At 41.2% G+C, this 24,074-nt stretch overlaps 1 protein-coding gene across 2 annotated transcripts; it reads right to left on the reverse strand.

Moving 5' to 3' along the window:
- Window positions 1-595: 595 nt before the first annotated feature.
- On the reverse strand, window positions 596-5,328 carry gata6 (GATA binding protein 6; the record flags this gene model as incomplete). 2 transcript variants are annotated; one of them, XM_083928804.1, is made up of 6 exons in its annotated part: window positions 596-769; window positions 2,373-2,470; window positions 2,592-2,679; window positions 2,819-2,944; window positions 3,729-3,895; window positions 4,464-5,328. In XM_083928804.1, the coding sequence occupies 6 exons, from the start codon at window positions 5,311-5,313 to the stop codon at window positions 596-598; spliced, it is 1,503 nt and encodes a 500-aa protein (XP_083784930.1). The 2 variants fall into 2 exon arrangements, with proteins under 2 accessions (XP_083784930.1, XP_083784929.1); XM_083928803.1 differs by having other exon boundaries at window positions 2,382-2,470; window positions 4,464-5,313.
- Between the last annotated feature and the right edge of the window lie 18,746 nt (window positions 5,329-24,074).

The raw sequence follows: 24,074 nt of genomic DNA on the forward strand, positions 1-24,074 counted from the left end.
TTATTAACAATCATAGCCATGTTTTCAACAATGGAAGATTTATAAATATTCTTTTTCTTTTGATTCATAAAAGTTGTCTTGGCACTTGTGGCGTGATTCCAGTTGAGGAAAGAAAACAAAAAACAAAAAAAATACTCTAAATGTCCTTAAAGAATATAGCGCTTTATGAAGCAGTATCCAATCAACAGCTTTTTTGTCTTCACAGAGGAAATCCGTTATGTACATGATGGCTTTAGTTTAAAGAAAGAAGAACTGGTTCTGTGCCATGGACGGGAGAGATAGTGCATGGCAGGTCGCAGACACCATCCCAAGCAGGCCACCTGATTGATCATCTGGCCTGGCGATTCCCTTTGTTTTGTTTTTTTAAGGCGACAAGATCCCCCACACCACTCTGGAAACCAATCCCAGCTATTCCATGCTCGGTTCAAGCTTGAAGTGAGCGAAGGTCGCCTCGCCCCTTCTTTTTACCCTGTCCAACTCTTCTTGCATCAGCTGAGAGGAAGGAAACAAACATTGCCCCGAGGAATACTTCCACACTACATAGCATCCAGACAGAAGGGGCCAGGGATTGCTGTCCTCCCAAAGATTTAGATGTTCAAGCTAAGGCCATGGGGCACCAGGGTTCCCCCCTCACTGAAGCTACATCTGATGGCTGGGACAGGCCCACACTGGTGTACAGGCCGTCCTGTCCCGGGTACTTCACCGCTGAGCCGGAGCCAGAGACGGAGCCGGTTCCCTCTACTGAGCTGGACAGCACAGACGAACTGACCTAGAAACACCAAAGCAAATATGCATCTTTAGCGTGATTGTATTTTCAAAGCAGACATTTCTTGTATAGAGTATGAGCATTTGTCTTTGTGCCATAATTCAATATGATGATAAATTGTCTTACAACGGAATCGTATCATGATAAAATCACATACTGATATGTTATTATACATAATTAATTTGTCTATATTGATAATAATAAGCACATATTTGGTGAAATATTTTGAGGGCATATCATTTGTCGATTGCAGCTTTTGTTTTGACATTACACTTTTTGTGTGCATGCAGGTAAACAGTCAGTGTATCACTGGGAAAATATGTTTTTCTCTATACTAAACTTGACATGGTTATTTTGTAGTTAATCTCTGTCTTTCACTTGAGTTTTTGAATAAAATTACAAAACGGTTAGTACTTTTTATTTAATTCACACTGGATTATAAATAGGGTTAATTCATATAGACCAGGGGTCTGCAACCCGCGGCTCTTGGGCCTCATGCGGCTCTTCACTCCCTTTTCAGTGGCTCCCTGTAGCTTTGCTAAAAAATAACATGTAAATAAATGATGTGTTTTTTGCATAGTGGACAATCTTTCAAAGGGAGCACCTGTTCTCTTGGAGTTCAAGGTAATTTAATAAAAATATTATGTGTAACTAAAATATGCATCACATGCTACGGCTGTCGCTCAGCACCTTTCCATGCTAATCTGGAGTTTCTGACTCGCACTCTCAATATGCTAAATATGGATAAATCCCACCAAAAAATGATCAGAGTAAAATAGAGTGTTGCCAACGATGATGACTTACTTGTATGCCTGATATGTGTTGAGAAATTAGCGAACAACATTTTTTTTTATAACAGGTAATAATAATGATAATAGTAATAGGAATGGAATGTCAACAGTTGTCTTTATTTTTGTTCTATAATTTCATAAATGCAACAAACTGTAGTTTTTTTGGTATATATAACTATATATACAACTTTATATGCTGTGAGATCAAATATGTTTTGCGGCTCCAGACAATTTTGACTTGGTGAAGAGGGGGCAAAATGGCTCTTTTGATAGTAAAGCTTGCAGACCCCTGATATAGACTTTTTATGAATTTACCAGAAAACATGCTATATTGTGATACATATTGTGGAAAAATGAAATGACCTATATCTGAGTTGGAGGTTTTGGCCATATCGCCCAGCACTATTTCTATTTGGAATGTGATTCATGTTTTTGGATGTTTTTGGTTTTGGACTGAGATGAACCATAATGTGAAACTCATTTCAATGTAATATCATGGTGACACCCAGTATGTTAGCAGCAGTCAGCAGCACAGATCATCAGTCAGCTTGCATGTGATCTTTTTTTACACACTTTTGAAACACCTGCTGTGGCAAAGGCTTTCAGTTTGTTAATGACAAAGTATTGTTTGACATTTAAAATAACTGTAAGGATCATATTTACAATTCAGGCTTCATTGTTGGTTCAAAACAAAACAAAACAACAACTCCTGTGCCAAATCACACACGTGACAACAATTGTATAGGCTAAAATGGTCAATGGTTTGAATTAAAAATGGAACAGAATCTAACATAAAAAATAAAATAGAGCCTTACCCCTGACACCTGTCCGGAGGGAGAGCTTGTTTTCGAGCAATCTTCAGAATTAGATGAAGATGTGGATGTGGGAGTCATAGAGACAGAGTTGTTATTTCCTAAAAATATACATATAAAATATATTGCTGAGATCAAATTATGAAAAAAGGCATATTTGATGATGATGATGATGATGGTGATAATAATAATCCACGAGCAAAAACATGATTAGTGACTCACCAGAGGATCCCTTTGCTTTATTCAAGGTCTTCGGTTTTCTTTTTCTTGTCTGGATTCCCTCTTTCTTCATGGCGAGCGGCCGAGGTACCTGCACGTCATCATATTTTTCTTAGAAACCACTTATTATATTTTGGGGATTTGCGTTGATTTCCCAAAGACATGGGACATGACACGTAAGAAGAGGCTTACGTTTGAAAGAAAATGTGAAAATAAAATCTGCCACTCACCCCGTGTAGTTTTGTGTAGAGCCCACACGCGTTGCACACCGGCTCTCCCTCCGCGTTTCTGCGCCACAAAGTGGTCGTGCTGGTTTGACAGTTCGCGCAGGACAGGCCGATTCTTCTGGACGTTGACTGGTGACAAATACGGTCAAATTGAATTAATGATCATAATCTATACATGACATAACATTTCAGAGAAGTAGTTGACGTCAACACGTGTGTCAAGATTTGGAGTCTTTGTCCATCACTTAAAGTTAAAGGCAATATTTTAAAGTGAAAGCCACACTCCACTAATTCAATTACAGTACGTCCTGTTTCCTAACAACAACACGGGCCCTATTATGATGTCCATTTAACCGCCATTTACGCACGACTTTTTACGGGATGTTTGTTTTCAAGGAGTCATAGGCCTACGTGACACCAGATTCTTGGTTTTGAAAAAAATGTGCGTAATGCGCGTAATGCAGCAAAAAAAGATTTGCTCTTATTGTCCCCTATTAGGATTAGATTACCCAACAGAAGCATTGAATGGGGCGTCACGTTAACAAATATCTCCTTTTATGTCTACCTTTAATTCGTTTAGAATAAATTATGGGGCATTTACTAATCAACAAGCCAATAATTTATTCATTTGTTGGCTTGTAAATAATAATTATTGGTTATGTGCTAAATAGTGTCATCAATTTGCACAAAAGCATTAACTAAAATGTGATTTTGTAAATGTATTCCTTTCCACCTGACATGATCAGTCACATAATGAGACCAAATCATTTCTAAAAAAAATCCACCCTGACCTAAAGCTTGACATGGCTCTTTTCTGCATCAGACACTGTGGATATCATCGGCGATAACCTCCAGCCATTGTTTGAAACCATTAGACAGAAAATTGAGCGGTTAAGTGGTCCCCCTTGCTTACCGTCCGTTTCTGTGGTTTAATTAATGGCCGGCTCAGACCATTCATTTTGCTGTAAAGGCCGCAGGCGTTGCAGAGAAAGTGCCCCGTGCCGTCGCGCCTCCAGAGCGGCGTGGAGATGGAGCCGCAGTTTACGCACTCTCTGCTCTCCCCCATGTCGTCGAGAATATCTGAAACTTGAAAAGAAAGACTTCAGTCAGAATAACGCACAGCTTTTGAACACGAACGTCTGCCCACGGCACAGGCTGTACTTTTCATTAGGGAGTGCGTTTCTCGGACATTGATGATGGAATTTGAAGTCAGTGACATCAGTTCCATGGATTTCATGGTATAAACCTGACACACTTTCAGTATTTCCTGTTCATTTCCTTCAAAACTTAAAAAAATGTCTATGGTTACACATACTTTGGTAGTAATAAGGCACAGAAATATGCCTGTGTTTTTGTCCTGCGTGACTCACACGCGCACCATTCCAGACTAAACCGACCCAGTCTTAAACAGGAATAATATATTTGTGATACTTTAGTAAACAATGTTTACTTTACTAATTACTTTTGATCTTTTGAGATCTGGCCTCCACAGGGAAATCAGGTCAGTTAATAAAACGCACTGGAGTTTGAGTGCTTTAAAGACACTTCAGCAGGTGCATATCTTATAAATGAATTAAATTATCATTATCCCAGACAATGAGAATGAAAATTATTCCATGCCCCTTTCTGCTCTGCACGTATCTCTCACCTCCGTTCGGTCCTCGAATCAAGGGCGCGCCTCTGCTCTGCAAGGTGTGCAGCATCGTGTTATCAAAAGGTCCCCCGGTCCAAGGTGAGGGCAGCTGGGACAGCTGCGGTGCGACATAAGGAGAGTATGGACTCGTGTAGGTCCCACTGATGGGCCGAGACAGGCCGTACTGGTCTCTGCTGCTCACGTTCAGCGTGTTACCGTAGCCGGTGTCCCTGGGCGTCCCGTTATTGATGGGCGGACTTGGAGGGTAGTGGAACCGACTGGAGGCGTGTGGGCTCCCGGTGCTGTACGAAGGGCTCTCCGAGGCGGACTGCGACCAGACCGAGTGGCTGGAGACGGCGTGACTGGGCTGCGCAGAGCCGCTGGCCTGCAGATAAGAGAGGCTGGGAATCATGGAGCCCACCCGGGAGCTGGGGACATACACGGGGGAGTTGGGGTTGGAGTGCATATAACCACCAGAGGAGGAATCATATCCAGTCTGGCTCTGGGCTGCGGCGATGGCCAGTGTTTGGTACATGTCGGTCGGGTCCACCAGCAAGCTCGCCTTGTGCGCTCCGCTCGTGAGGACGAGTTTGCTGCCCTGGTCTAAATCCGTAAACAGCGGGATGTCCTCGACAGTAGTCAGGGTGTTGTTATGGTGTCCGAAGTGAACGTAGGAGTGTAGTGTTCTGCCGTCGGGGCGGCGGTGTCCCAGCCCGTCAAGGTCGATCGGAGGCGTCCTCAGCTCATCCGAGGTGGGACCGTCCCTCCTGCTGTCACCGGGCAGGTAGGTCTGCTCAGCCGGTGACCCTGGGCTGCTGGATACTTCTCGCTTGACCATGGACCAGCTGTTTTCGCCCAGGTCCATCCAGGAGCACTTTCCATACACCAGGGTGAATAAAAATTGTCAGGGAGTATAGCCTACCCTGTAACAAAAAAACAAAAGAAAGAGTTGGAACTGTAATCAGAAGAAAACAAACTTTGCGCGTGTCTCATAAACATCTGCATTCAACCTGCCACGCAAATCTATTTCTGAGGAGCAGCTCCTTTCCATCTTTAAAAGAGCTGCCTACATTTCCACAATTATAAAAATCTAAAGAAAAAACCTATGAAACTGACTTTTCATTACACAGCATTACTCTCTATTTCACCGCGGTGACTGCCATACTCCCATCGAGCGCTCTTAAGAGGCACTGGGTCCGTCCATGTCAAATCTCTGTCCTCCCACACACACACACACACACACACACACACACACACACACACACACACACACACACACACACACACACACACACACACACACACACACACACACACACACACACACACAAACACACACACACGACAGATAGGAAACAAAACGCAATATGTCTTCACAGCTAAAGAGATAACCGTTTGATAAGACCCAAAACAGATAAGAGGCAGAGGCAGGCTTGGGCGATAAAACAATCCCCCCAGAATTGATGATTTAGATCCTCACCGACAGATGTTTAACCCAGCTGCGCGGCACCAGCGAGAAAAGACAGAGTAAAAGGGTGAAAACAGAAGAAGAGACAATAGTCGCCGTACGCCACATACCTGCTAGTTGTGTGCCATAGGTCGCACGCAAAGTTCCTAATAGTGAGCCGCTGCTTCTCCTGGAAGTAATGGGAAACGTTAGTGCGATCTGACGAGGTTTATGAGAGGAGGCGCTTCTGGTGGCTGCGGCTGCAGGAGGCGGACCAATCATGTGGAGTGTGAGCGGCTGAGAACACGATGGGGGTGCCAGCCCTATAAACTCCTCCAATCAATCACAGGGAAAAACGGAGAGGGGGAGAGAAAGAGGGAAAGGCGACTTGATCGCGTCTGAAACTTTAGAATATTTTGCAAAAATGTAATCACGTCTCAGTGATGTTTCTTTGACAATTACGTTTCGGACAGAGATGGAGATCAACCCTTTCCCATCGGTGTTGCTTTCATTTTTTTTATCTAATGTAATTCCTAATAAATATCTAATACTTAAAGACTAAGCCTATATCATTTTGTTTCACAGTATTGTCAGACTGCTGTTGAAATGAGTTACTGACGTTTATTTAACAACCTTGTTCTGATTATTACAGTGGAAGTTAAATACTCAAACCTATACTTCACTTGCTTACATCTTATTTTCTTCTCCTCTGCTACATTTCAGAGAGGATATTGTAGCAGTTAATGCACTTTATTAATGGGAGCTAATTACGTCCCTGATTATGATTTTACATAATAAACATATGGTCGATTGTTGGATTATAACAAACTATAACAAAATTAAACTACCCAACTGTATACAATTAAATTATCTCGAGCTCGACCAACTAGAAAAGTAAAATGCTACTTCCACATGAATGCACCATTAAAAATAATAATGCAATGGTATAAGAAATTTAAAAATTGCACGCACAATTATACAATAATGCCGCTTTTATTTTACTCAGGACAGACTTCGATTGCAGGATTTTTATTTTTAATGGATTTCCTTTTTAATATTTTTACTACCTAAAGATCTGATTGTTACATATCTATAACAAACTGACATTTAAGAGGAATTTGATTGAATTGCTGATTGAATTAACAATTACCACCAACTTTACTGTGCCACATAAACATGGGCCATTGTGTAAAACCTTTTTTTTTCAAAATCTTTTATTGAGTTTTGCTGACAGATAGAAAGGAAAAAGATGCAACAGTTGTAAAATACGTCAGTGAATCTGCTTTAAGATGAAAAAGGAGAATAAAAAAAAGCATATCTCCCAACAACCCATGTCAGACGTAATTGTGCAAAACCTTTTAAAAAAAAACACGAATCAACTAAAACAATATATGTGAAAATTTAAATGTAGGCTTGTGTTTGTGTATTTTCCATTCTGATGATGAAGTTCTTGATTCGTGTCATCCCCTTTGTTTATCCGCAGTGATCAATAAATCCCCTCCTAATTAGTTTATTTAAGTCAGACGCTTTCATTCAGGGGCTCGATGGGCTCCGGTTGTGTGGGAGCGCGGACTTCTCCCGCACGTCTTTGAAGCGCGATGATTCGTTCAGCCGCAATATACATCTGCGGTGAGTGAAGTGATCAAAAGTGGCGAGGTGTCAATTGAATCATTCACTCATTTACAGATCGTCCTCGTGCGTGTTCACAGAGGTTAACAAATAGTGCATCACACTCGCGACCGTTCAGCAGGTATTTGTGTCTGTTTACATTCAGTCTGGATGGGAGACAAGAGAGGCCGAGAGTCTGAGGAGAGATCTGAGGAGGAGGAATAACAGCCCACACACTACAGCACACTCAACTGTTGTCTATTTTAATTTTCGAATATTATAATATCACTACTGCTGCTACTGCGAAAGGCTCACTGCAATACAGACTGAGCTACAAGGGAGATCTGAGGAGTCCAGCATGTGGGCTACTGTTAATATACCTCCTGTTAAAATGACTGCTATGCCACTACAGTCTGCACTTGAGGTCGTGGAGACAGCTGTACTCACAGATTAATTTCTAATTTACCACTAATATTGCAAATATATTGTTAATATACCGTATGGTACAACTAGACTACCATGCAGACTCGAGGCCTATGGAGTCCTGCTACTGCAACTAGTATTTCACCACAGTCTGCACTGGAAGCTGGACTCACATAAATTGTTATTTATTGGCGATATGAATGGGCTTTTTTTATTTATAAAATAAGTTAATAAGTTAAGTTTTACAAATTCTCACTACCACTGCTTAAATTACAGATATTATGATTAAAGCTATTGACAGTACTGTTTTTATTGCTACAATTTATACTATGAGCCCTCTACTGATAGAAACATTATTATTGTTATCATTGTTATTGTTATTATATTATTATTATTATTATTATTATTACTGTTACTTTTTATAATACTACTACTACTATTATTATTAATATTATTGTTATTATTATTATTATTATTATCGTTTCCTCTATTGTCATAAATACTCTGCTACTATTATTCAGCTACTATAATTCTGCCATACCATTTCACTATTACGTGTAATAACTGCTGCTTAGTGCTGCTGCTGTGAAGCTGCTACACTGTTAATATTAACGTTGACAATTTGTATTTTTTGGCACGTGTGTAACCAGGTCCATATGACTTGTTAAGGGGGTTATGGTTGAATAAAGTGTAACATATTTATTATCTTTACGCACGCAGTCACACTGTGCTGCCCCGTAGGTCTCGTGGCTTCTGCCTTCAGTTGTAACACAGGATCAAACTGGACACACAACATCTGACAGCCACAGGAGATTTTGGAGATGGATTTTATCAGAGGGAGTAACCGAACCACGCGCTACTGTCTCCCATCCCATCGCCTCGGTGAGCAGTTGTCAGGGAGGTGCGAGAATACAAAATCCTGTTGTTGTTTTTTCTTCTTCTTCTTCTTCTCCTCCTCCTCTTTTCTCCCTCCTCCTCCTCCTCCTCCTCCTCTCCACTCATCTGACTTCTTCCTCGCTGGCTGCAGGAGGCTCGAGTTGATGAATGAGGTGTTTTCGCAGTGATGTCAAAGTGTGCTGCTCTGACACACGGAGTCTGTGAGAAGAAGTGGCAGGACGCCGCCCTGTCTCCACGTTTATCCACAGACGGTCAAACACTGTGGGCCTGCGGGGATGTCAGCCACGGGAAAGACACACAGGCCTCTAATCTAATTATCTTTCCCATAAATTAACTGGAAAACCAAATGCAGCTCCATATATCTTGTAATTGTAGACTAATAGCACCAATTTCACTACTGCCAATAATAATAATAATAATAATAATAATAATAATAACAATAATAATAATACAGTAAAATATAATATTACACTTCATTGGCGTAACTTTATTAATAATAATTCAAGCATTTGTCCCACTCCAATAGTATACGGAAATTCTAGCAGTATTAGTTTTGTGAGAACAAAATAAAAAAACACAACCAATTATTATTATTAATAACAATAATAATAACAATAATAATAATAATTAAAAGGGAAATTCTAGCCAATCGACATTCATTTACATTTTAAAGCCTGTTTCTTCTTTAAATGATGAGTTTGTATTTTTATTGATTTTTTTTGTTTAACCCAGAAGACTATTGTCCACAGTTTTATCTGTATAATGTTTGTTTCTTTCAGAAGGTGTGCAGGCTAATGGCCGACCCTCTTCAGGTGTCAGTGCCTTATGTACCGACTTGATAATGATTATCTCCAACACTCCAGCCCTTGTTATAGCCTCCTCCTGATTAGCCAATACTGCTGCTATATGCATGATGTTATGGAGATAACAAGCAAGGATAACGCAGAGATGAGAGATTATTCACTAAAACAAGGATTCATATCATATTATTACCCAGGGGTATGGCTGTGATGGGATTTTTTATTCAAAACGGACCTGACTGCTCGTTAGTTTCCTCGTGACTCAGCAGAAAACGCCCCTGAAACACTTTTGATATGTCTCACTACCCAGGGTAATAAAAGACATTGTGGACATTTAACACGCCCTATACACACGGAGGTCTCTGATGTCTCCAATATGATGAATGAAAAACGACTGTAGCTTCATGTAAAACATGCAGGAAAGAGACTCCATTCATCATTTTAATCAGCACTTGGCTGTTTCACCGTCTTTTCTTTTCATCCTCCAGACAATGAGTGGTTGTATGCAGAGCCATACATGTTGTAATAGGCTATTAATTATGATGTGATGATAAAAACTTTTTTTCCTCCTAAATTGCCACTCAAAATTGTCTTATATCTATCTGCTGATAATAATGCACCTGTAATGTAGAAACTGAACTATATAGTTAGGTTGGATGAGCATTGCTTGTATTTTAATTGATTTGTTATTTGCTGGCATTATAATGTGACAGTGTGAGGAGCCTGATGGCATTTTTGTAACCACTTGTTTCATATTAATAATAAAAATAATAATGAGAACTCCCTTTGGTGGTTAAATAGCCTATTTTAGATACATAATTGACATACATAGTACGTGATATACACCATCACTATCCCGATATAGAGTTTCAATATATTCTAAACAATGATTTTTGAGGTTATTTTCATTTTTTTAAAACAATGAAGCACTCAATTTCTAAATAAATATCCCGAAGGCCAAAAAGAATTAATACAAAATAGATTTACAGCCATCTTGTAATGTAAGCTATAAACTCTAAACTCATAATTGATTTTTTTGTATCCACAATAAATGATTAATTATTAGGCTATATCACATTTTTGTGTATAATCACTTGGTATCCTGAGCGATTCTGTCCATTGACTTAAAAAGAGTCAAACAAAAAGTTTTTTTCCTCATACTGAACCTGAAACATAAAGAAATGAATAAAGCAACACGCTCACATTTATTTCTCCTCTTTCTTGTAGATGTGTACATCTCTACAGAATACATCAGTTCAATCTAGATCAATTTTATGAGGGGTATTTCTGACTTCGTCCTCATGTTAAATTAACCCCAGCAACTGTGAAAGACATTTCCTGTATTTATTATATATGTGTCTTGCTGCTGGAGTCTTTTTAAACATTGACCTATTTGTTCTTATTTTATGGAAGACAGTTAAGTTTTATACCTGCACAGGTCTGTTTTTCCCTGTCCTTCTACTGAATGGCAGCCTGTCCAGAGCAGCTGGAGCAAAGGCTGCTGGGAGTCCACGAGCGTCAGACTCTCCTGTTTGAAGTGGTAGATGATTAAACGGGCCCTGACAGGTGTAAAAGCAACCTTTGTCATTTCGGACATACACCGTCCTTGCTTCCTCGGCTCGCCCACAACGGAACGCCCTGCTCACCTGCCTGCTCGCTGAGTGTGTGCGTGCATGTGTGTGTGTGTGTGTGTGTGTGTGTGTGTGTGTGTGTGTGTGTGTGTGTGTGTGTGTGTGTGTGTGTGTGTAAGTCATTGTGTGTTGGAAGAGGATTTTCTGGTGGGGACTGGAGGCTGTTAGCAATCATGCAGCATCACACTCACCACTGGAGTCATGTGATGAATGACAAATATATACCTCCTTATTTGAGAGGTGTAAGTTTGTTGTCTGCATGTTTATGGTGTTGACATTAAGAACAACAACGCTAAATGCTTCAAATGTTGGCAAACGCTCCCAGGACTTGAGAATGATGGAGACGCAGTTATCTGCTTTTATGGGTTATCATTTGTGTCTCCAGCCAGCTCCAGTTTATCACTTCAGTGTCATGATGTCACATCAGCTTGACATCAGGCTTCAGGGATTATCTGACCTATTCATATCAGCTCCAATCATGCAACAACTATAGCATGTTATTGTATTATAACTGTTTCTATCATGTGCGATGCTCTTGTCTTGTCTTTCCTTGAAAAAGAGGCTTGATACCAGTGAATATACTACAGTTTAATGAAGATAACAGTACAACTTTGGTTGTAAGCATAGATAATTCACTTTAAGATTTGATAAAAAAAAAAAAAATTGCAGAGCTCATTCTGTTATTCTTTGGAGCTCAAACAAAGCTTTGATAGGGAACGCTGAGGATGTAATATGAGGGATTAAGTGGATTTGTAGAGCAAAGTCTTGCAGCATGTAATTATAATATTAATTTGCACACTCCTCAGGTTTTGCTTAGTCATATTGGATGTGGGATTATGGGGATAAAGGGAAGGGGCGCCCGCTGCATAGGATTATGAAATTAGTTTGTACACTTTTCAAGCTGTTAGGCGGCACAGTGATGTGGTGGTTAACACTGTCGCCTCACAGCAAGAGGGTTCCTCTTGGAACTGGTTCGAATCCCGGCTGGGGCCCTTCTGTGTGGATGTTCAGGTGGGGTTTTCTCCATGTTCTCCGGCTACCTCCCACAGTCCAAAGACATGCTCGTGTTAGGTTAATTGATAACTCTAAAATTGCCCGTGAATGTGAGTGGTTGTCTGTCTCTGTTTGTCTCTGTGTGCCCTGTGATAGACTGGCGTCCTGTCCAGGGTGTACCCCGCCTCACGCCCGATGTCAGCTGGGACCGGCTCCAGTGGTTGAACATGGGTGGATTGACTTTCCAAGCTGTGTTTCATTTTTGACGGGGACTCTTCGATCAGCAGCAAGTTGTCAGGAGGGATGAGCTCAACTGATGCTTTTATTTTTGCTTAAAGAAAAGTGAACGCTTATAACACACAGATAAACTGAGTTTGGTGTATTTCTAAATGAGATAAAAACTCAGTCTTAATATTTGAGATCCATGGACAGAGGAGGCTGAGGAGGGCTGCAGCACCTCCTAAATTCAACTTAAAAGGTTTTCCTCTTTCTTACTGGGATAAAGGCTATTTTACACAAGTATCCGTGGCTATTCAAATTCATGAATGTTACCCAGCATTTATGACGTCATTACACAGGATTTCTCTCACTCTCGATTCTGTCTGACTTCTGGCGTCCCTGCTTGGTTCCTTTTTATTTCCATGCTCATGTTTCATGTTTTAGAAGCAGTCAACTCACAGCAGGAGTCGTCTACTGTTTCGGGGACTTCAGGGAGCTGTGATCATTTCTGCCACTTTTAGTCTCACGTCAAAGGGGACCCTTCCTGGAAAGAGCCAGTAGTCAGATAAGATCCCCCATCCATCACCTATAAAACTTAAGTGCTTTAAAAAGCCATTAAAACAAGATAAGGAATGAGGAGAACAATTCAACACACTCAATGTGTGGGTCACTAATTGTGTGTACAATGTGTGATCACTACAGTGGAACTATATTTTGTGATAAAGGAGGGAAAAAGACCACAACACAAGATTGACATCTCCAGGCCAAAGTTGCGTAGAAACTAAAAAAAAAAAAAATACACATTGTGTCAAAAAAATTTTTATTTAGGGAGGATGTAGATCTGCTTCACAAAAAGCAAAGTGCAAAATATTTCAGTTCAAATTCTGGTGTTTGACATGCTAATCAGATAGCTTTAGTGGTTATTTTGTTACAGTTAGACAGAGCCATGCAAAACTGTGTTTCAAGTTTTTGTGCTAAGCTATCCAGCAGAGGGTCATCCCTATGTTCCCCGGTTGCATAATCCTATGCCTTCACTGATTTAAATCAGCTTTTTGTTAGGGTCAGGGTCAGGGTTAGGGCCAGGGTTAGGATGTTGTGTTAGGGTCTACATAGGCCTATTTGCTATGGAATTTGGCACTGATTGTGGATAAAATAACAGACCAGGAAACATAGGACCCTTTTTTGGGAAAAGCGGGAAACAGCAGACATTTTTTTTAAAAAAGGGTCCTATGTTCCCCAGTCACATACAAAGCGAGGAACATAGGACCCGGGGACAATAGGTTCGCTCCCATCCAGCAGCTAGCTGTAGCTAGGATCGCCAACCGTCCCTTGAAAAACAGAACCGTCCTGTATTCAGAAACAAATGTACGCGTCCCGTATTGAGCTGAAAAGGTACGCACTTTGTCACTTGGCACTTTGTTCTGTTAATTTTTGTTATTTTATATTAAAAAAATGCTGATAATTATTTATTTTCTATGTGTTTATATTACTCAAATATGCATCTAATTCAATGCAGGTTTGAGTCAAATAGTAAAAAAAAAAAATTGCTTCACATATACAAAAAAAGGCAAAAAAGATTCACTACACCAGGCAAAATGAAGGCAATCGGGCCAATAAGGTGTCCCCTTTTTTTTCTTCAGGGAGTTGGCAACCCTAGCTGTAGCATCATATGTTCCTCTTATCTTTTACGTCTCTGGTAAATTGTTGATAGTTCTTCAGGCCTTTAAAAAATATGAAATTCTGCAATATCACAAACAGGAACATTTGGAATCCACCTCACAATTAATGATTTGATTTGAAGAGGAATCCTGTGAGGGCTTTGAGTTTCATCTCAAAGACGCCCGACCGCCTGTCTTTCTGTGTCTGGAAAACCGAGCCTCATCTCATGTGTAGATTAAAAGGCTCTGTTATTGTTTCCACGCTAACGTCTCCATCCTGTGGAGCCAGGCCCCTCTCTATGTGTTTTGTCTCAGGAGAGAAGGTCAGGTCTCTGGTACACTTTGTGACTTTCCCTGAATCAGCTGTTTGGAGCCGCAGCTCGAAAGAAAACAGCCTTGGGCAGAGGTGACGTCACTGATAGCTGAAAAACAGACAATTTGGCGGTGAGTGTGCTGGTTGGGGGGTGGGTGGGGGGTGGTAAGGAAGGTTGGATACTTGGGCCTGGCACTGTAGTGGATTATGTACAGAGCAGCTGGCGGACCTTGCAGGCCCACTCATGCTTTCAAGGTCTAAGGAGGCTCTGCTGCTTGTTAGGAAGATATGAGAGGAGTGTGTGAGGTGCAACTGAAACAACAGCCGATTGTTAGAATCTAAATTGGGGGACAGATGGAGTAATAAAGGTGCCAACTATGGATGTTAATCAAGAATAGAGTTTTTTCACATTTTGATAGGAAAAACAGTGTCTCGCTGTCTTGCTATCATAGTTAACTGAGACACTTGAATAGAACAGAGCCATGGTTAATGCTATTAGTAACACCTGTGCTTCTACTATGACAAGTCAAAATGTCTGTCCATGTGTTTAAAACCAGACCAAAAGCAAAGTTCCTAAGATTGTTCTGAGAAGACAATGTTTCTGTGTCATTTTAAAGTGTCGCTGAAATCACAAAAATATATATTCTCTCCCTTCACTCTAATGGTGCCTCGGCAAGCAGACTGAATTTGTTCAGGATGAGATATTGTATATATGTCTCTGCGATGATTGCCTCTCCCTCGATACAATGGAGCTGAATGGATTTTTTCCCCTAGTGCTCACTGAAATTATTTATTTCATGTATCTTCATCCTTTTCTATCTATCTTTCAAAACAGAAAGTCATTTATGTGGACTACTTAAACGTTGGGGTACCTACATATTTTATAATAAATGTTAATATCACTCTCCTCCGTTGGACTGGACCTCAAACAGATTTAACCTGCCAGATGACTAGTGCAAAGACCGTTTAATCTATGATTGAGCCCATGTGTGAACAGAGCATGTCATTGCCCAGTGAGAGCAAGTTGGCATGTTGATGAAGTTTCTGTCATGCAACTTGCAAAGAAATGTAATAAATCAAACATCCTAGGGTGAAGAAGAAGGGTATTTAACACAAAGGCGTGAATGGAAATGTCTAACTTCAGACAACGAGTTTTGTGTATGGCCTGAAAACGTCAGATAAATATAAAGAATGGAAAGAGACTGGGTTGTTTATGACCATATTACGAACCGGCTCCGTGAATGCAGTGTAGTCCACGTCATGTCCTGCCCTGCGCACCCGGCGCCACCCCTCGCGACCTGAACCAAACAGATATTTCATGGTATTTTGAAAAATACATGACAACATATGTGGACATGTGACTTGTCAAATTCACACAAACATTTATACACATAGGGCAGAGGCTACTGACAGGCTACCTGCCCATCATCTCATCTAATCATTCAAACCACATTCACACACCCATGCACAACCAGCTTGGAGAGATACGTCATGCGGAACTGGATCGAACCTCCGATCTTCATAAACAGAGGACGACTCACTCTACCTCTGAGCCACAACCGACCCCATGTGTGCTACATGTGAGAAAGGTAAACTTCCGACAACCCTGATTCTTCTGACGATTTAACCGTCAAACAAGGGGCTATGCAGGTGTCTGCATGATTAACGTGCAGGCGTCAGAAGACGCAATCAAGTAAGTTGAACAAAAGGCTCAGTAGTCTGTTCTGCTTTTCAAAACACATCTTGCAAAGTCATTATTAAATGTTAACACAGTGACTGCATGAAAATAGCTTTCTATTTATTAATGAGATGAGGAAAATCATCCCATAGTCACTTTATATCACAATATGAATAAAATAATCACTGTGTGGTAGATAATTACTGAAGATACAGTCTGATCATGTACAATACATCGTTCTACTGTTTCGGTGGTACTATGAATTTAACCTATGCAGAAAATATCTACAGCATATATGTCTGGTATAAATATGTTTTGTAATTCGGGTAAACCGACCTTCTGAATGCGGATGCTAAACAATGTTTCAAAGAAACTGTCTCTCCAAGCAGGAAGTGTCAAAGTTTGGCCTTGACCTTCTGTAAATACAGTTAAACTTTCTTTCCAGGCAGAATTGTGGTCAAATGTGTCTATAGCTTTCTTAGTCAGAAGAACAAATAAGCCCTCTGAGATCTGATAAGATTTGAGCTTCACTCAAAGGGGTCTGGAGCTCCACCAGACATGGCCGACTTTGCACTGGCTTGTCCTTCCATGACCGAAAAACCTCGCCTCTCACACTTAACACACATGCAGACAAACACGCACACTCACACAGCTCCCCTTCTGCACACATTAAACACACTCTCAGACCGACTTGGAGGTTTCTGTCGCCCTCTCCTTCACTTTAGTCAGTTGCCAGACAATGAAAACATTGAGAGGCAGTTTCTATGGCGTGACCAGGGCTTTTGTTTGACTGAAAAACATATGCATTCTACATGCTCCAATTATGGTTTTATCAGATCGCTGTCAAACACACCAATCATGCGCCTTCCTTTGTGCCCTCTCTAACGGTGTGTACTGTACCAAGCGGTGCAGTGGCTCGCTGTGTTTGCATGTTTGCCCATGGTGGGAGTATAATATCTCAGGCTGGTTTGTGTCCCCGACGGCGGAAAACACGCGGCTTAGTCGAGAAACAATGTGTCACAATCCCTTCTACTTCACAGTAACAGATTGGTTTCGAATGCAGAACTTCCTTGTGTGAATATTTTGGTCGAAATTTAAAACACGAGCGGCGCTTGCTTTCTCCGGTATCTAACAAACACATTCAGTTTCTGATTTGACCGCCACTGCTGGGTCTCCTATTTGAAAAAAAAGAAAAAGAGGCCATATCAGGCTGATCTGTAGCACGTACAGTTAAATCCCTCATTGTGACTCGCACTGTAGGCCTCAACAAAAGAGGCCAAGAAAGACATGGCTGATCTGACTTAGCATTGGCTCAGTTCTTGACTGGCCTGACTTCCGTTCAGTGTCAAAGTCACGTCCACATTGCCAGCTGTTTCACAAGAATGCTGTCATCATAACTAAAGCTCTATAACCACGAGATAAATATATATAATATGTTTGGTACACCTGGAGCTGGAGATTTGTTGGTAGAACATTTTATGAACATATAAATTGTTGTGATTTGTTTTTCTTTGATTTTGTTGCCAAACCAAGACAAAAAAAATAAATTCTATTCCAAACTTAAAAAGGAGAAGTCCTATGGCTTTAGCAGTTTGACAGTAAAGACAAACCCTGGCCAATGTGTGTGGTTTGTTTTGATAGACACCGTTCAGCAGCTTAGGTGCATAGGCTCCACTAAGCCCAGTGTTTACAGATCTGCTAGAACACAGCCTCATAACCTCAATATGCTGCATCCAGGCAGGCAGACATCGCTGAGGTCTGAGGTCAGGACCGACTGATATTATCCATGAAACACGATTAACATAACATGATAATGTTGAATCAAGGCGAGGATGGAGCGGCTGTCACAGCCAGCAGCGTCAGTATGACTCCATGAAAATGTTTGGAACAAGGATAAAGAGGACCACAGCATGATATCCAGCTTTTGCCTTTAAAATTTTTTTGCTTTTGACATTTGTCTGCTGCAAGATAAAAAAAACAAAAACATGCTGCCTACAGATCACAGATTTGAAATATAGCAATTTAAAAAACAGCGACATCTCTTTCCAGAGTCAGTGTCCCGTTAGTAAGACACAGTCGGTCAGAAGGGAGTATTTTATTTGGTAGAAAAGTAGTAGGTCATTAAGTCTTAAAATAATGTATCTTCATTTGTCTTTTTAACATTTTTCCTCTCATTATTTTATTTTATATTTTAAAAATCTTAGCCTTAAGACTGTGAGTAGGGGAGACAGCTAGTCTGGTTCACGCCAATGTTCCAAAAAGTAAAGTAAACTAATCAACACTTCCAAAGCAAACCGATACTATTAATAACATGTTATGTCTTGTTTGTTTAAAAAACCTGAAATATAAAAAGTAAAATATAGATATTTTGCAGGGAGTTACATGCTATAAGGACGCACAAACATAAATCCCAGCTGATTAAACAAACGAGATAAGACATGTTAATTAGTTAGTGAGCTTCAGAGGTGCTGGTGGACACATTTCTGAACTGAAAGAGAGAGCTTGGCGAGCTGTTTCCCCCCTGCTTCCAGTCTTTATGTGTAAGGGAAGCTAATGGTGTCCTGGGTCAAGCTCTAAACTCAATGTATCAGTATCCATCGTCTCATCTAAGACCCTGTTTACACATGCACGGTTATCTTTAAAAACAGAGACATTTCCCTGTATTTATGCCTTTGGTTTACCTGCAAACGGAGAATTCCCCTTTGAAAACGATTAATTCTTAAAACTCCAGCCAGAGTGAAAAACTTTGGTTGCACATTTGCATATACACAAAGAAAAACAGAGTTTTCGGCAGCCGATGTCAAAGTATGCGCCAGAATTTGTACCTGCGTCATAGGTGCGACCTATGTACGACATTTTCATTTAGCTGTGGTGATCATGGATCATTGGCTGCTTGGGCTCGAGCTTCTCTATACACTGCCACCCATGGTTTGGCATACTCTTGACGGCATACACGGGTTAGTGTGAACGAAATTTCCTCTGAAAACGGACAGGTTTGCATTTTTATTGAAACAAAGACAGCAAAATGTCCGTTTATGAAACTAGCCAGCCACATGTAAATGTAGCCTAAGTCTTGAAAATGGAGTGAATTAGTTTATTCCACTAAAATGTTGAATTATTTCTTTAAAGATGTATCTGCTCGGTGTCATCTCACAGCAGTTGTCATTCCCATGCGTCCAATACTGGCATATTGTCATGGCACATGTCGTTGGACAGCAAGGGTTTGTCTAAAATACCCCTGGCGCCATCTTTGTCGGAGACTGCAGTTCATGTCCCGTGTGTCACTGTAGTTACTTTACAAGAGTACTTATATTAACTCACCCACAATCTTTTCCTAACCCTAACCAAGTGGTTTTGTTGCCTAAACCTAACCATTCAGTTTTGTTTGAATTAATAACATTTCTTATAACAGCAACTGTAGTGGAGCGTAATAGTTGGATTTGCAGCGCGGACCGGTCAGTTGACAAGTGGAGCCAAGGGGTCCTGAAAAAACAGCCGTATACAACAAGCTGGGATGAGGACGGGTTACATTAAAATCATGTTAATGACAGTGGCTGACCAATGACGTGCACCGACCAGTTTAAAAATCTCTTTAAAGACAGCTGATGATGTTTTATTTGAAACTATGAATTATTTCTAAATTGCAAACCAAGAGTCTTTATCTTCCTGAGCTACATTGGAAATATTACAGCGTTATGTAGCATAAGCTTTTATCACAAAGTGTGTTCCCATTGCAGCGCTACACCTTGACATTTCCTCTTCTCTCAGCAACGTGCCTTGCAGTACACGAACTGTGAGTCATGCATCAATGTCCTCTACACCTTCGACTTTTGCCCCACAGTAAAATACCTGGGGCACTATACATGTCAAACACGGCTCCTCTTAACTTCGTACAAGACATCTTTACGTCCTGGCATTTTACGGCAGAAAGTGTAAAGGTCGTCATGAAGGTCGTTGGATAGATCCTGCGAGGGAGAACAAATCTGTGTGGGGGAGAAGGAAGCAAAGACAAGTTGAATAGAGGGAGGCAGAGGAAGAAGAAGAAAGAATTACAACTAGGGAGGGAGGTTGCTTTCCAACACCATGCACGGCAAAGGCCGGAGTGTAAAAGCCACGCCATAAGAACGTGCATGCACGCAAATACACACCTAGAGGGATTACCTGTGAGTCAGGTCAGTGGGAGTCTCAAGAGCGAGAGGCGGTAATCAGTAACAGTGTTATATGGCTGTGTTAATAGTTAACGTGGCCCCTAGAGACTGTGCCCCTGGCCCAAGCACCTGCAGCCCCTTTTTACAGGCACCATCCATGGAAAGAACAAATAGTCTGAATGCTTGTTGGGCACATCAACTTTACATGAGTCGTCTCATCTGACATGCCAACAGGTGTTTGGTGAAAAAAAGCAAGATCTTTGGTTAGCAGAACAAGGGTTAATTATTGGAGGTCGAACTTTGTTATTAGCTCCATAAAGCCACGGCATGCTCTGTGCAGCTTTATTGCCCAGTTTTTCTTCTCTTCTCTTCTCTTCTCTCCTCTCCTCTTCTCTCCTCTCTTCTTCTCTTCTCTTCCAGCTATCTTTCCAGGGTCATAGTAACAAGAATGACTGCTACAGTATCTGTCCGCCCAACTCCCACAGATGGCCTTCTGGCTTCACATACACAGAAGAATATTTGACAAACACCAATATCAAAATTTTAGTGGCTGCTCCGAAATTAGCCCCTTCCTTCTGCCGTCCTCTCTCTCTCTCTCTCTCTCTCTCTCTCTCTCTCTCTCTCTCTCTCTCTCTCTCTCTCTCTCTCTCTCTCTCTCTCTCTCTCTCTCTCTCTGTCTGTGGCATTGGCAGGCACGCATCCGTACAAAAAAAGTAAAAGAAAAAACAAAACAAACACATCGAAAAACATGCCTCCCTTGAGTCTTGATAAATAGAGGCAGCATGAAATCAAACTCAGGTCAGGATAACCTCATGGTGACCGATCTCCTGTAGTGACCTCTCTCACCAGCTGCTGAGTGTTCCCTGTATGTACATGCACACCAATACTTCCCAAAAATCCAGCTTTCGCATCCTTTCTCTTCTTTCTACGGTCGGTGTGTGATACCTTTTTTTCAGTATTCCACATCCAGGCTAGAATTGAATCACGTCTCAAAGTCCAAAAGCTTGATGCGAACGTAATGGCTGTGACATCGAGGGAGCACTAAGGCAATGTTAATGCTTTCTATCCGGGCAGATGGAGATGTGTGTGTGCACAGTGCAAACAGACCCTTGTACCGAGGAGGCTAAGCTGGAGCACTCAGCAGTGTAAAAAAATCTGGGCTAATGTCCGTTTCTCCCACTAAATTGTTTTTTGATAAGGGAATATCTGGAGATAAGTGTTGTCACTATCCTATCTGAGAAGCGGAAGCCAGTTCGATAAATCTCTGTAATCTAATAGGAGTCATGGGCAGTAGCTTCCATTGAGGGAATACCATCTGCTGCGCTCGGGCTGAAGTGAAGACTTTTACTCTGATTAAAGAACAGGGGAGAAGTTAGACAACACAGATGATAACATATTTTCATTAAACAAATTACTATCGCTACTCATTCAGGATTACTTTGGATTCATTACTTACTTAGCAATACTTACAGCTTTTGTCAGTTGCCCTAATGCCAAAATAGTAAAACAAAGGGGATAAATATGGTGTATATATCCTGTGTACCTTACCTGAGGTAGGGCCAGGATGGTGACCTCGTTTAAGGATGAAAATCTTACTTTGAAATGGCTTCATGAGGACATTTGCTAATAATATCATGATAAAACTCTTTTTCTTGCTGTTTTTAAGAAAGCCATGATAAAATTAGTAAATTATGAAAATAAATGTCTATAGTACTAACTAATGAATACTGTGATTATGACTTTGACCAATCTAAAGTATGTCTGGAAGACCATTCTTTTATTTTATAATGTTTTTTTTAATATTTGGCGGTGTAGCTGGAGAATTTTGATAGGAAATGAGGGAGAGAGAGAGAGAGAGAGAGCAAGAGACGGGGTGTCATACAGCAAAGAGCCGCAGGTCGGAATCGACTTTGGCGAGGACGTTTAGCCTCTGTATACGGGGCCCTGGCCACTGTTGGCCCAGGGGTTAGAGCAGGCACCCCTATTATTATTTTTTATATTAGACAGAATTCATTTTCTTTAGTGTTTTTCGTATCAGTCCCACCATTAAACACATACCCCAGCCTTGCACATTGTGTCGCTGTATAGATATGATATGATATAGTTTCTTTGTGTGCCACAGACCTCCATTGTTGTCAACTAAAAAAAAAATCAACTATTAAAACTCACATCAGTGGACTCCACTATCATATGGCCCTTTATTACCAAGAATGGGTACCGTGTTATATTTTCCACATACACTGCCCTGCTGCTGTGTGTGTAATCCACAGCTGAATATAACCAACAACAAATTCAGTATTGACTGGTGAAAACAACAGTGCCAAGCTGTTACAGAAAATTAGTTAACCTTTTTAAAAAAAAAAAAAATTTGTAACCTGTTTTCACGTGTACGACTTTGAACAAATTGGCTTCGCTGTTGTACCCAGACAGGGTAAAGAAGTCTGAAAGAAGGCTACGGAAACACATTGTTGCTGTTGATGTAAGCATAAAGAAAGTACATATAATAAGTTAGCCATTCAGGCAAACAGTCTGGGTGTTTGGCCTGGTAATTAGTGAGAAAAAAAAGTTTAAAAAAAAGCATTTCAAAGCCAGTAAAAGTTGGCTAACCTGGCACCCCGGCCAGACGACCGTTGCCTTAATCGGCTGAAAGATGAATCTGAAAGGTTGCAGTTGTTTTCTTCCTTACAGCAGAATTTGATTCAAGTTATATTATATCATATGTTAAGTTATATTAAAAAAAAATCACCTTGCATATAGTCCTGTTTGAGGCAACTAATCCATTGCAGCAAACATGTCAGTCTTTTCTATTTTTTTTCTGCTTATGCTGTGAGAAGCTGGGCAGTTTTTTGAAAACACTTCCTTGTCAGTGGGTTTTACTGTGGGAAACTCCAACACCTGGGAGTTGAAAGTCAGCTACAGAAAAGTATTTTATTGTCCGGTTTGGAAAATCAAACCTGGATGACAAACAATATGTTAATCCTGATGTGAAAATTACAAGAAAAAAACAGTACCACAAAGGCCCTAAATCATTCTACCGCCTCACTTGTTCACCGTGATCTTTTTCTGTGACAACAATCTAACTCTCTGAGCTGGAAGTGAACCGGGGTCTCCTCCTCCCACCCCCCCAGTGACCCGAGCTCCCAGGGGTTGGTGTTAAGTAAACTTTGTCAGCCACGCAACGATCTCCAGCAGAGAACTGTCTCTCTGCTCATCGGGAGACCTTCTCCGTGACCCCCACCTCTCTGCCTTGGCATTCCTCTGCCACACCACCTCCCTGACCCACCTTGTCTTCATCCCCCCCCCCCCCCCCCATCCGTCCGTCGCCTTGGGTCCTGCTCTCTGTCCCGGCAGCCTGTGCGGCCGGCTGGTGTCTCCTCCGTTGGAGACAGCCTATCGGGGCCTCACGTCATCTGTCTCCAGGACCTGACTGACATGTCGACCTCAGAGATTACCAGCTACTATCTGAGAGGGTGTGTGTGTGTGTGTGTGTGTGTGTGTGTGTGTGTGTGTGCGTGTGTGTGTTTGTGTGTGTGTGTGTGTGTGTGTGTGTGTGTGTGTGTTGGGGGCTGGGGGGTTGTCTGTGCTCCCTAAGTGGATGCTCCTTTTTCTCACTATAACACCGGTTGGGAACTGGAACCCGCTTTAGGCCTCTGAAATTCTGATGTGGCATTTTATCTGTCTGGGAGCTTCTCTGTTGATTCGCTACAAGGTCTGCAGGGACGGAGTGCCAGACAGTGACAGATATAAACTATCTCGGCCAGCAGAGAATTGAAGAAGAGAGAAATTGTCAAGCTTGTTGGCCTTTACTATA

Source organism: Echiichthys vipera (genome assembly GCF_963691815.1).
Source record: "Echiichthys vipera genome assembly, chromosome: 15".
Lineage (NCBI taxonomy): Eukaryota > Metazoa > Chordata > Actinopteri > Perciformes > Trachinidae > Echiichthys > Echiichthys vipera.